The sequence below is a fragment of the Rhopilema esculentum genome, unplaced genomic scaffold (genome assembly GCF_057945365.1).
Source record: "Rhopilema esculentum isolate cy_ngs unplaced genomic scaffold, ASM5794536v1 HiC_scaffold_36, whole genome shotgun sequence".
NCBI classification, from domain to species: Eukaryota; Metazoa; Cnidaria; class Scyphozoa; order Rhizostomeae; family Rhizostomatidae; genus Rhopilema; species Rhopilema esculentum.
The window spans coordinates 2,032,890-2,047,592 of record NW_028300847.1 but is presented as its reverse complement, the minus strand read 5'-3'; the positions used below and the strand labels follow the sequence as shown (position 1 = coordinate 2,047,592).

The window sequence follows — 14,703 nt, the reverse complement described above, 5'->3', positions numbered from 1 at the left end:
TATTTTGACATTCAAGAACGATACGCTTACCGAGCCTCTTTCCATTTTTGAAAATTGAAAGCGAAGCAACTTTTTACCACTCATTCCGTTTGATTAAAATCATTTGACATGCATAAGTACAGCGAATCCAAAAATAACTTAGGCCAATTTGATCAGAGCACGCGCACAAGAAAGGTATTGAAAACCGCTCACGTGAAACCACTGTGCGCTGCTCTTAGGATTTCACCGATTTGCAGAAAGACGGAAATTGTTCACGTGTTTTTCTCTGTGTGCAATTTGATTGGTCAACTGCTCGTGGTCGAGTGGCTGTAAGTCACTTTTACCTGTGTCAAATGCCCTTAATGAGCATCATTTGGTTTTGAATCTGTATGAAACAAAATTAAGTCCTGAAGATAAAAATTCAATAAAATCCTTGCCATTTTCTACTAGCGTAGAAATATTTTAATTTGTCAATTGTTTTTTAACGTTAAGTGCAACTATGCTTTACATCTGTGTTAGCAAATTCTAATTAGAAACAAATACTAAAATCGTGTCATTCGAGTAACAATACATTGCTTGTAGAGTAAAGATTAATTAATTAATATTCTACAAATCAGAATAGAACAATACATGTTCTTCATAGTGCTAGACGTGAAAAATGATTACTTATGGGTTATCTAAAAGATATTGACCGTTTGCTGAATTGCTTGTTTTAACGGTGTTTCTAAACCTATAAGATCAAAGAGGCTGTTCTCTTGGAGGGGTGGTTTTGCTTCTTATGTTGAAAGGAACATGTTGTTCTATCCTATCCCCCAATCTTTGGGTAGTGTATAATACGGAGCCAGAATCACACTGGCACGTAAATTCATAAACAACAGAGCTCTTTTGGGTGGCAGGAACGCAATCTTTTTGAATGAATGGAAGGGCTCTCCTAGTGCTGTAAACAATACGGGGATTGACAGCATTTAAAACCGATACATTTCTGAAAACATACTCTGGGTACCAGTGCCTCAGTGAAAGAAATGCCCGAGCCCTCTCGTCTTACTACCCAATCTTTCACCGACCGATTCTTCACTGTGGCTCTAGCACCCAGGGTACTAATATCAATAAAGTTATTGCACAATCACAGTTAAAATGCTCTATTGTTTTGCAGAAATTCGAAATTTAGTCAATCTTTACTAATAAAAACACTTTCAAGTAAACATTTTATGCTTTCTCGCTCACATAAATTTTATATTGAAACTTTGGCGATGTTGAAATTGTCACATAATGTGAAACAAGATTCTCAATAAAGCCATGGTCAAAAGAAAAATCTTAGTATGTCAAGGGTTTGACTTTTACCATGATATATTATCTCCACAGGGGCGCAAATGGCAAACATATTTCTTTGGAGGGGGGGAGGGGGGAGGGTGTCGAGACGAGTTTAACTAACACACACGAAATGGACCGACTCTTAAAAACGTATAAAGGCTACGTTTGAGGAAATTACAAGAGAAATCGTGCTGTAGTAAAAATGGCTAATTCATTTTCTTTTCATAGGTATAATAAGGAACTGTTGCAGGCATTTAGTACTTTGAGGGAAACCTAAGGACACCAGATGAAATATTGATCTTTTAGACACTTTTTTTTAGAAAACATGCATGTAACAAAAGTAAAATTAACAAATACTTTTTGCGGCGGAATTTTTGTTTACTAGGGGGGGTCGAGGGGCATGCTCCCCCAGAAAATTTTTGAGTTTAAGTCATTTCCTTTTTAGTCTGGGCTGTTAGAACATGAATCGTGCAAATTGTGATACCAGCATGAAAATGGGTATACTGGTTTATTTTTACACGCTGATAATGATGCCAAAAAGACACAAGCCGAAAAATGCCCCAAGTGCTATTTATAGACTTGGCCGATTCTTTTCTAAATAATTACTCTCTTTTATATGAATATGAAATGTAGCTTTCTCCTTTCTATCAACAAACTGAAAAGTTATACGAAAATATGTAATTGACAATCTTACCCCTTGGTGCTATTTTTAGAATGGGCTACTGGAACCCAGTTCTAGAATTTGGGTTTTACCTTCATATTCTAGGCTTAAACACAGTTTTTCACTTGAATTGTGGAAATTGTTGTACCAGCATGAAAATGGATATAATGGGCTAATTTTACACGTTGATAATGATGCTCAAGAGACATAAGCTAAGCTGAAAAGTGATAAGCTGAAAAGTGCCCCCAATTGCTATTTTAAGATTGGGGTACTTGACCCAGTCCTCCATTCTAGATTTCATCCATACGTAGTTAACCAACTTTTAAACATGAAGGTATAGGTTTCTACACAAATCTGTTATTTTACATAAAGTGAGTCTGGTACCCAGGGTACTAGACTATTTGCTCTGCTGGCCTCTTAAAAACTTACTAACCAGACAATTTGGCTGTTTAGTTGATCTTTCTACTTTAGCCCTACTGTTATCTCAAGTCACACCAACGAACGTAGGTGCATTAGAAAACAAGAAATAATGCTGAAACAAAAGACATGCAGAGCTAAAACTAAATGAACCCAACTTCTTTGGTATTCTTTAAAAAGGATGAATTAGATAGATGACTTTAAATACTACTACACATTGACGTCATCTTTCTAATGAGTAGATATTTCAGTTTCTTTCTGGTGGGGTTTCATCGAATTTAAAAAAAACTGGGGTGAACATAATTCTCTTAAAAGTTGCATTTTGCTTGGTTTTTCTAAATTTTTTCTTCCAAATGACACATTCTTATTTGTAGCATTTTTCGTGTCATACTGAATGCAAAGATACGTGAAAAAATACATTTTCTGGCCTTATGAAATTTTGGTTATCTGCTTCTTTCGAGCGAAATGTTAAGGGCAAATCAAAATTCGTCGTTTGGTTCTTCATATATTTTTTAAAAAATAGTGAAGAAACCATAGTATCAACCGTTCGCTTTTCAGTCAAGAAGAGGTGATGCCAAGGAGATGACTTGGTGACCCTAAGGGGGCTACAATATTTTATAACATCAATTAAACCCTTTTCCTCCCTTGTGTGGAAGTTATCAACTTTCAATAGAATTTCTGGGATCCTTGCTATATCAAGATTCAACTGAATTTTACCCTTTGAAAAATAAAAGCCCCCTTGCAGGTGTTTTGAACCCTTTAGTGCCAAATTTTGGCGCCACCACATCTTTCTTCCATATATCACATTTATAGCTTCATAGCGGCAAATATCCTTTTACTATAACTTCACAGATTGTCAAAAACTCAGAAGTTGACTTTATAAATAAATATCTAACAAGAATAGGTGGGTTGATACTAAACGTTTTCGGCCTTAAATGACGGTTCAGTTCAAAAGTGGCAGACTGAAACAGCCTGTTGCTATCGGGGCTAGCTGAGTTTCCTAAAATTAATTGTAATTGCTTGTGGTATGATAAATAATGATCATCTTCTCTTCCATATATCTCTACTGTATGCACCTCCGCAGGCACACCAAAATCAACTCTCAACCAACCAGAGTAACGGAGCCTAGCACAGCGAAAATGAGCAACATAGTACTTTATGTAGTATGTGTGCAAATATCCATCAACAGCGTGGCCTGCGTTACTGCGGTAGACACTTGTTAGATAAACCGGCTTATGTTTAGCGATGTTTTTGAATAAAGGGCCTATGGACAAAGATAAATTTAAAATGACAGCTAAAAAGGGAAAAAGACAAGAATTATTTAGAATACTAGTAAAGTATTAGTACTTTGAAATAATATTTAAACAACAGTAAAAATGCCAAGATTGTAACTCAGAATACTTCCTTTTCTTTATGAAAATTTTCTTGCTTTAGAAAAGCTAATTCTCTGCAGAGAAAGTTATTATTTAGATTATTATTTTTGTTACCAGAAAAAACATTTTCTGGTGTGCATCAGGTTACAGTGGTTCCTGTTGAAAAAGCCCCTAGCCTAGAACTACAAATTGTTAATAACCCCCCCCCCCCTTCAATAAGCCCCAACAGCTCCCGTAAATCCTCGAATTGGCCCCCTTGATTTGATGATTTCTGCCATCTGAGGTTGCCTTTGGCGTTTTATTGAATTACCACACAATAAATCTAATGTTGAATTTCACGGCTCCGTGTTTTCGTCTCATCAAACATCAAACTTTTCTAATTCAATTTTATTACAAGACAGGCGAATTAATCTCACTATCTGTATTTCTTGTAACTTTGTTTATGGACAATTTATTTCCAATGGGTTTTATTACATCATTATTTAATTGAATTACAGTAATGGTAGAATGCAAACATGGTACATTTCACGTCAAAAAATTTCTCACCTCTTCGACAGGCCATCCCAGAACTCAATTCCTTGCACTCATGGCATACGTAGCCAGGAGGATAACAGACGTCAATGCATAGTTGGGTACCCCCACATGGGTTTCGCTTCTTGCACAAATGTCCAATCTAATGAAGGATGAAAACCATTTTGAGCTTGAACCTACATATAACGAACCATGCATGCAGCAACGCAACGCAACGCAACGCAACGCAACGCAACGCAACGCAACGCAACGCAACGCAACGCAAGTATCAAGAGCTACAGCCCATCGCTTCACACATTTATTGCATTTTGTGTTTTGGTACATTATCCTAAAAGATGTTTGCCGCCCGAGGGCAATCCACTCTTGCAAATAGCGTATGGGAATTTCTCCAAAACAAAACGATTTTCAGGTTAAACAATAGGATGGTTTCAGATATGTATGAGATTTTCAAGGAGTGATTTGCACCTCGGTTGAATAGATCACATGCATTTAAAAGCCTTTTATCGACTTTGGCAGAAGTTGAAAATTTGTTACGACTATGGAGGCGGCACCAACACCAGATCTTACCAAACTAGATTTTCATTTGTAAGGTTGGCATATTTACCAGCAATTTCAGATTTTGGCAAAACAAATTTTATTTTTAGCAATGATCAATAGAAATATAAAAAAATCACCAAGAAATGACTATCCTTGACAAAACCAGGCCAGGTAACTTTTGGAAAAATGGGAACTGATTGACAATAGGGAAAACTGCTAAAAAAATTGTTTTGATAAGATTAATGCTTTATATGGTCTAAAAAAACTTTTAACGAACCCAGGTTAAGAACGGGTGGTACCAGTTTTCTTCTCCTAATTACATAATTATTGATATTTGCATTTAACAATTAGATATTTTTTTATAATTAAATGAGTATTATTGTCAAATTCATCAGTTAAAAGGATATTTCTATATGAAGTAATCAAAGAGGAATCGAATCTTCCAACCTCTCATAAGAACAAAACTTTTACTCTTATAAATTTTCAAAAAATCTTATAAGAATTATATCTTTGTGTTTGGCGTTGCATTTTCTTTTCCTATGATGTATGTCAGCTGAGGCAGTATCATCTAATTTTATAAAACATTTCTTTTGATACAGTTCCCTCTCTTTAGACATATCGTTACCTGCTTGTGGCTTTATGAAGGAACTGCTACCTGTCTAGTGTCCCCGGCGGCTGTCACAAAATGTTTATATTTTTCGTGACGTGAGACATGAAGTTATCGATAGTCTGTGCCAATGGCTAAGCAACATCAAAACCTATGATACAAATGTGATTTTAAACGTTATCCAGGCCGCAGAACTTTCTTATATACTTCAAAACGATTCATTGCTACATATACTCGATACTTACCAATCGTTCCGTAAATTTAGTTGATTTGAATACCCAACCACTTCTCGGCGCAAGAGACACTTGGTCAGTTGCATCGGCAGGCGTTTTGCTATTCAGTTCACATGATTTATTTCCACTTGTTTCAATGTTTACTGACTTGCAGAGCACGTGGTTGATACATTCTTCTTCGCATTGTTTTGGCAGCAAACCAACAAATGCCTCCAGGAGATGCCCAACAAGGGCTTGATCGTTTTGAACGTAACTGAAATCAGCATAATCACCGCAGTTTCTTCGCAATATTCTAGCTTCAGCCATAGCCAGAAGGAAGTAAATTAATGTGATCTTAACAAGACTACAACAAAACAATTCAAAATGACTAATAATGCTGCCAGTATATTATACTGAAGATTATTTTAATAAACAGTGCACCTTTTTGTGAGAACACATTTTATAAGAACATAAAGAAAAACTAAGAGCAGCGTAAAATCATTCGACAGTTAGAAAGAAGAAATTAATGTTTTCGAAAATCTTCTTTGCTGTTGCAATTTTGGGTGCATTTTTCAGCTGGGATCTGCATCCTATCTTTTCGAGCATATCAAACTGTCAATTTTTTCTAATTTTCATGCTGGTATCATAACTAGCAACAGTATTATTAGGAGAAACGCTTTTGAGGCCTGGGACCAAGTATCATAGTCTAAAAATAGAATTTGGGGGCATTTCTCAGCTGGGGTATGCATCCTATCTTTTTTAGCATACCAAACTGTCCCATTTCTTCTAATTTTCATGCTGGTATCACAACTAGCAGCAGTATTTTTACAAAAAACACTTTTGAGGCCTGGGAACAAGTACAACAGTCTAAAAATAGCATTTTGGGGCATTTCTCAGCTGGGCTCTGCATCCTATCTTGTTCAGCGCCCAAAACTACTCTTGTGGACGAAGTTTCATGCTGGTATGCGATTTTGCACAACATTTTGGCTAACAGCCCTGACTGAAACATCGGGATAATCATTTCACTCGTGCCCAGACCTCGAAGTCGGATAATAAGTCAGTTGTTTACACTTGTTTGTTGAATATGGACACGTTATAAGCTCCCGCTAGTATATGCTGCTTATGTTTTACTGTAAATAGTTCGATTCTTTTCTTGTTGACATAAAATTAAGAAAACCCAAGATGGTGTCTTCTTAAAATGTCCTGACTTTAAGCTTCAAAATACAACCAGTGGTTTAGTGCTATCAAAGTAGAAAGGGGGTTTTTTGAACAAAATTTTGCCAAAAACAATAGCAAATGTAGAAATTGGCTAATTTATGGAGATTATATAAACAAAGGAGATTAGCCACCTGAGCACCCTAGCACTACACCAATGTTGAAGACGTACTGTGCTGCATTTTAGTTTTTATGTCTCTAATTTGAGAAGTCATAATGTTCTTTAATTGATTTGCCTCTCACCTTTTAGATTTGCATGCAGTTTTGGGACTGAAAATTTACCTTTAAATGAGCCTTCAGCCTTGTGCTACTTGTCAATCAAACAGTTTCATATGTCAATGTAAAATGACAAGACTGAAGAAAGTAGTCAGATGGGGATTTGCTGTATAGAGAAGGACTATCCAAGGACGTCACTTCATACTTTTTGTTGAAGGGTCGCTGCATATTTGCCCTGCAGAAAAAATTTTGCTCTGGCAAAAGTTGGAAATGTTGGGAACTGGCCCTGAGTTCCCTTAACACTAAAATACTTCTTAAGGTAAGTTGTTCCCGCAAAGGTCCTTGCTCAGTGTGTCCACAAGTTCACCGTTGTGTTTGCTTAACCTTGGGGGGACGAGCAAGATAAAGTTTTTTAATGAGTGAGGCAACCCTCCATCCTGGTTTCAAAGAGCATGCACTCATTTTCTACAACACACTTTCGAAAAAACACACTAGCATTTCACAAGATAAGGGTATCAAAGCTTCCCTCTATGCCATCAAAAATCATTATGGGGAAACTGTTGCCCTGTTGCATATAAAATACAACAGATGGTGATTTTCATTCTCAAACATAATTATATTGCCTTTACACTCTCTTTTTATAAGAACAATTTTATAAGAACACGAGCTTCAAAATTTGTCAAAAGTTGAGAACAAATTAAGAACAAGCTGAGGCTGAGCTACTGTAAAATGTAACTTTGAACAATGAACTCAAAAACGAGGAGTTTTTTGCCATCGTGGGTTGCTTTTTCCATGAATGTTCAAACGTGGCGGCAATCTTTATCTGGCAAACACAAGCTTGAAAACCTACAGGAATATAGACAATACACCCTATATCATCCACAAAAATAGATATAAAAACCTTATATAGTCGACTCCCTTCTCAAATCACGCTTCTGGTTACAGTCAAGAAGGTTAAGACCCTAATATGCAAAACTATTCCATCAAATTTTGACCCAAAAAACCCCGTTTACAGTGTCTTGGTTTTCTGACAAGCGGTGCTTGTCTTTTTAGTATGGTTTTTAAATAAGACACAAATATCAACCAAGGGTGTAACCATAGAAATGAGTGTAACAATTGAAAGGAAATCAGAATCAATTTTATCTAATCCATCCAGCCCAAGACCACTTCGTGTCATTGGTAGTCTGTATCATTTTACTTTTGGAATAGACAAATTCCAAGCATAACCTACTTTCTTGTTACAGTTACATAAGAAAAACAACAAAACATATCCGTTGGTAGAAAACATTTGCCCTGCACAAATCCGTTTAATCTGCGAACAGGTCCTACTTTCGTGAACCAGCACCCCACATACCCCCATACCCCATACCCCCATACCCCCATACCCCCATACCCCCATACCCCCATACCCCCATACCCCCTACCCCCATAACCCCCATAACCCCCATAACCCCATAACCCCATACCCCCATACCCCCATACCCCCATACCCCCATACCCCCCATAACCCCCTCAAGTGATGCCCCTGGGACTACCTTGGATACTAGAACACAACAGAAATACTGGCATTGCAATGAAAGAGAGGGCCATAGAAATGGAAGATCACGCTTTTTCGCTCTTCAGCTATTCTCTTTATGGCATGAAGATTCACGCCCCCCCCCCCCCCTCCATGCAATATCGAGATATACGACAGAATAATAAGTTACTACTTTCTTGTTACAGTTACATAAGAAAAACTACAAACAATGTAAATCTACCAACATATAAAAGTTATAAATATCATCAGTAACGAGCCATTTCAACAAAATTACGATTTAGTCGTTGTGATATTCGCTATAACATGAAGTAGAAACAGCCTTCGGTGGCTGTTTGCCATAGTTTTATAAGAGAGGATCTTAAAGGACTTGAAAGTATAAGGATTTGATTATTTTCAATATCATACACTTTTATTTAAACTGAAAATTTTCTAAAACCAACGCGTATTTTATTATTTTATTTTTCAATCCTTTTTTAATCAAAGCTGTTATGCCCAGCAAAATGTTAATTTTCTTTCACTCATTATGAAGATTAACAGAAACTTGGGTACAGAATACCGTATTTACTCGTATTTAAGCCGCCCTTGATTATAAGCCGCGCCAACAACGTCATGCACAGATTATTTGCTTGAATTGACGGATCAAAACCTGATAAAAAACTGATTATGTTTATAAACCAAAAAATAGTCGTTAGAAGTTCAACCAACAACAATATCGTCCAGATATCTTCTACATTATCACCCTCAGCTTCAAGGAAGCAGGAAAGCTGGGCAAATTCTAGATATAACAATATAAGCCGCCCTTGTTTAGAAGTCATTCTTGTTTATAAGCCGCCCTTGATTATAAGCCGTCCTTGATCATTACCGCAGCAAAACGGGCCAACAAATGATTACAGTATTCTCTCCAATTAGCGGACACCGACGGGGCACGAGCAAGGTGTCCGCTAATTGGAAATGTCCGCCTTTTGGAAAGTTTTGCAATGTACGTCCCAAATTTGAAAATAGACCCGAGTTTTGTATTTAAAAGGTGCAATCAATGGTGGCGTCAGGGGAGGGCTACAGCCCCTCTGTCGGAAGCATCTAACCCCTCATCGGAGAAAGTTATTGAAAAGAGGTTTAATTGTGGAGGTGGCTATGGCCTGGAAATTCCAGTAATTTACCACCAAGTGTTTGAAATAGATATTTGAACAAATATTCATTCGTCTAAGTTTTTTGTTTCCTAGCTTCTATCTTTTTTGTAATGTCTGCTAATTGGAAAGAAAAAAAGCCAAATTGACTATTTTGTGCAAAAAATATTGTCCGTTAATTAGAGTGTCCGCTAATGAAGTGTCCGCTTTTTAGAAAGTTTTTTATGAGACTTTGACCAGAAAACGATCGGGAAAAAAAATTTGTCCGCTAATCAGAGGCGTCAGCTTTTTAGAGTGTCCGTTAATTAGTGAGAATACTGTATAAGCCACGGCTTATACTCGAATAGATACGGTAGGCCAGAAATAGCCTTTAACAGACGTTTATTTCTTGTCTTCTAACAACAGCACTTGAGAGCAGAGGATGTTAAAATTTAGAGAAGACAGAATAGATAAGTCCATTTTCATTACTTTAGCGCAAGAATCTGATTTAGTTAATAATCTAATTGCAAATATGATCGATATTTACTATTTATGCAATATGGTTTTACGAAAGCACTAGAAAGCTTTTGTACAGCAAGTAATTTGAAAAAGATATAACTGCGAGAGGCTGTACAATGATCGGTCTTAAAATCTGCTACATTTGTTATTTCAGCTGTAATGCGCTAAAACAAGACAACATTACAAATTTATTTGAAATCACTGAAGCGGTATACTTACAATTTCATGTTTATCAATACCTGTCAAAGCTGAAGACCGTCGTTGCTACGTTGTCTAAACTAAATGATAAATCTTGCATAAATAGCTCCAAATCTTGTTGATCAGTTTTGCAAAGGTGGTCAAATTGTTCAGTTTTGCAAAGGTGGTCAAATTGTTTCCAAAAGCTTTACCTGTAACCAAAAAACCATTACAGCAAACAAACATAATCATCATTCATGGTGACAAACTTGTTTTTGGAACTGAACTTTGCTTTAGACTAATTCTGTTTTAGATTAACTGAATCGACAAAACCACAAACCGAAAATCAAATAAGTGCGTGCATGCATTTTCCTGACCAACTCAAAGACTACATCTTCCAACAGATTCGGGCATTTGAATCTATTTCCAGACATTTGTGGCGGTTTTAGGGGGCGGGTCTAGGGGCAATGGCTTATGGTAGACAAACAGGCCCCGCACCTATAAGAAACATATAACTTATAAAGAGCAAGGGCTACACAGTCGCGAAAAATCGCTGCTATTGGCAGAATCTAAAAAGTGACCATCTTTCTTCCAGAAAATACCCTTAAGTTTTGAAGACATTCTTAAAAGACAAAATGAAGGATTAGGGCGTGTCACTTTACTTTCTTGTGTTTTCATCAGAAGTAAAATGTGTAGCTGCTATTATGATAAACAAGACTATATATTTACTTCAGAACATCAGTATATCTACAAATAACATTAGTGCATCCATTATGAAGTCAATTTTATTTTTTACATTCATTAAAATAATGTCCTTAGATGAAGCTTTACTCACATGTATACTAAATGAAATTTAAAGATTTTCAGATGACCAGGATTAACCTTCGTTTATAAGATAAAATCAATCAGCATAGGCAATTGACGACAAATGTATTTCAAATCTGTAGATCGAATCTTCTGCATCGCAATTCAATCGCGGCTAGATTCACTGTAAGCGCAATATGTTTTTCGCTCGAAACATGTTAGAAGTACATTGGGACATAGCACACAAAGATCTTTCTATCCTGTATAAAACTTGAAGAAATATCATAATCTAACACATGCTGAAAGGTCTTTCTCAAACCATTTGAGCTTAACAGTTAACTTCTTGGAAAAAGTGCATTGTGGCCTAAATCGTGCATCGCATCTGTCGTTACCACTGTCAGTGAATCCTAGTTTTTATCTCTTCATTTTCATGTACCCAAAATTCAATATATGCACTATTCTATGTACTGTTTCAAGTTATATATACTGCTCACATAAATTGACGATATGCTAATGCAGTCTGTAAAATAGCTGAATGAGTTGTCTTAAAGTGGTACTCAATAGGTGTTTGTCATCGACAGAGAATTGCAATTGTGAATGCAAGATAATTTAGAATAGCAAACGAAAATTCTTTTATATGAATGGGAAACAAAAAATAAAACAAATTCTGAAAACGAGAAAAAAATGATAAGGATGCTATGAAGAATGGTATATTATATATGTGCTCAGCGCACTGAGGCAGAGAAGTACATGGTTTTTTTTATATTTATATTCTCATGAAAATTTACAACGACAATAATTACAATACAAAAGCCTAGGGAGCATGGAAATGCATAACAACCCTAAGACTTACACTTAAATAGAGAAACAAATATTACAATAATAAGCTACAAAAGTGATTGGAGTGGTGTCACCCATCGTTCCAATAGTACATGCTTTGATGAATAGATTAAGGTGGTATTTTGTTGCAAATTAAAGTTTCACGGGTACATTCTATTGCACCAATCTCTCTCTCACAATACTTAAGGTTCGCAACTTGATATGAATTACCGCTTACATTGAATCATTCCACCCAACTTTTCTGCTAAGACGAGTGTACTTTAGTATGATATGTTTTCGTTTGGTGTGCTATCTTCAGATTCTTTAGTACCCATGGCTAATTTCGACTTTTTTATCCGATTATCTCTTAAAGTTTTGACTTTGAATGTTACTTCAGAATAGCCGGAAAGTTCCTAGCTTCGAAGCACGTTTGAAATATTTTGATTGATTTATTTCCAGAAGGGATGTAAGCATAATTCCTTAAAGCAACTGTGGATGAAGGAATTTGTGTTGACATTAGAGATCAAACTAAAGGCCTTTGAATAATATTATTGGAAGAAAGGATTGATGTACAACAAAAAGGACTATTCTTCATCTCTCTGGGTTGAATGCTATTTGCTTTGCGAAGTCTTTCCCGTACTCTGCTTCTCAGGTTGCCTTTATTGCGTCCAAACATTTTTTTGCAGAATGAAGATAAAAAGGTTATTCTGTTGCATTAGTATCCATATAATTTGGAAAATTGTTGTTTTCTTGAGTAACTTTGCTATAAAACACTTTTCCGCAGCTTCTTCCTCGTTTACGCCTCCTTCCCAGGAGGCTTTTTATTTGCGAACACGTTTGACCTGCCTTGACGAAACAGCAAATGCTAGAACCCCCATGATGCAGCAAATGGTCCGCCCAAGCATGTTTCCTGATATTGTCAATATCAAAATTATCCTTTGTCTCAAGGCAGGTGCATCGTGCAGTGCGCTGGCGATTAAACATTAATGGTGCACAATGGCTCGTTGTCCATGCTTTGCAGTATCGTCTAGAATTATTCTAAAATATTTCAAATTTACATCCTTGACCAAGTGTCAAAGGCAGGTTTATAAAGTCTGTAGCAGTGTCTTAAATATAAAGTACAGATCAGCCAGGTTTGGGTAATATTTGTGGCATCAGAATTAATATAGGTTTGGCAGTCGCTTTCCCCTAAAGTTTCCTTAGCATTCAAAAGTCCTTTTTAAACTCGTACCGTTAAGCCATTGTTAACCTTAATAATATCAGTGTCTGTTGCTTCTACATCTTTGAATATATAGCCTCACATAAAAAGATCAATTGTACAACATAATATGAACCGGGCTCCGGATATTTACCAGTCTGGATAGTCTGAAAACCGGACTTCGGAAATCATTCCTAGTTAGCTGTCCTTCAAAGCTTTGGCTTGACTTTCAAGCTTTAAAGGAACGAGCCATAGAGAAATAAATGCTTTATTATTCATGATTCACCATCAATAACTGCTTGTGCTAGCATTTTTGGACTCATATTTGGATGGCCTCTGAATTCACAAATACCATAACGTCCCGATATAGAGAAAAATAAGTTGAAAAACATTGGTGTGTTTTCTTCAACGTTGGACAGCTGACTTAAGCAGAAGAATTGAAAATAGGGAACCAGTATGTATCTATTCAAATGGAAATAATAACTAATTAAAATTTGAATTCAGTACTCAGCTTTAAATAAAACGACATCATTTCCACCCTTAAGCATTTCATGGGATAAATATCATTTACGCTAAACTCTAACTTTGGGTGTGTTTAACCCATATATGACATTTAAGTAAAAAAAATCAACCAAAGAACTCAGCCTTTCAAAGTGTGGCAACGATCTCTTAGTTTGAGGTAGAAAAATAGAATATTTAGAAATTTAAATAACAAATCGAATTTGCAGAACACACCAGATATTCTGTTTTCTCCCACCAAAACAAAGCGTATATCTTTGTTATCCGAGGAGCTTTTTCAATTGTCTGGAAGAAGGACAAACATTTTTTATAGTCACTGCCGTCGGAACGAAATTCATATTGGGGGGGGGGGGGGGCTGCCCATTGTTTTCTTTCTCATTCAGTACACCGTTATTAAAGAAACATAATACAATTATTAGGGGCTCCAGCCCCCTCAGCCCACCTTCGGTTTCGACGGGCCTGATGATTCTGGCTAGCTGTTCTCTTTTCTGAAACAATTATGTGTTGAAGCATTTGTCTTACTGTTGCAATTTCTCCTATTGAACTTTAAGCTCAACTTTAAACTCTTTGTTTTAATCCGATCTCAATCAATTCCTACAGCCTTGATACGTTTCATTATTTTTCGTAAGCCTGGATTCCTTCTCATTGTGTTCTTTTATAAGACTTTCCCCCATCCTCGGAACATCATAAGCAAAGTGGCTGGTAAAAGCTGCGATGGGCCTTGCTTTCTTGAAGAAGCTCAAAAGCACTTTGTTGAAGATGCACCCAGTAAGTGCAAAATCTATGAAAGCTCTCAATATTTGCAAAATAACTAAGAGGTACTTCCTGAAAAGGTCCTTTCCTTCAACAACCGTGGATTACCAACAATACCTGATTCAAGAATATAACTGAATACAACGTTTGGCACCTACATTTGTGCTTCAGGATTGTTTGCAATGATTCGTGTTGAAAGAAACGTCTTTTTTTAT

At 36.5% G+C, this 14,703-nt stretch overlaps 1 protein-coding gene across 1 annotated transcript; it reads right to left on the bottom strand.

Annotated features, from left to right (window-relative positions):
- Positions 1–2,192: 2,192 nt before the first annotated feature.
- Positions 2,193–10,763, bottom strand: LOC135688427 (uncharacterized). Its single transcript, XM_065205270.2, has 4 exons — positions 10,438–10,763; positions 5,662–5,992; positions 4,288–4,414; positions 2,193–3,632 (listed from the first exon to the last, which is right to left on the bottom strand). The coding sequence occupies exons 1-4, from the start codon at positions 10,443–10,445 to the stop codon at positions 3,184–3,186; spliced, it is 915 nt and encodes a 304-aa protein (XP_065061342.2). The 5' UTR covers positions 10,446–10,763; the 3' UTR covers positions 2,193–3,183.
- Positions 10,764–14,703: the final 3,940 nt, after the last annotated feature.

Coding starts and splice junctions, on each gene's coding strand:
- LOC135688427 (XM_065205270.2), bottom strand. Junction 4,415..5,661: donor CTAAATTTACGGAACGATTG/GTAAGTATCGAG, acceptor ATCCTTCATTAG/ATTGGACATTTGTGCAAGAA. Junction 3,633..4,287: donor TGGGATGGCCTGTCGAAGAG/GTGAGAAATTTT, acceptor CTTTGTCCATAG/GCCCTTTATTCAAAAACATC.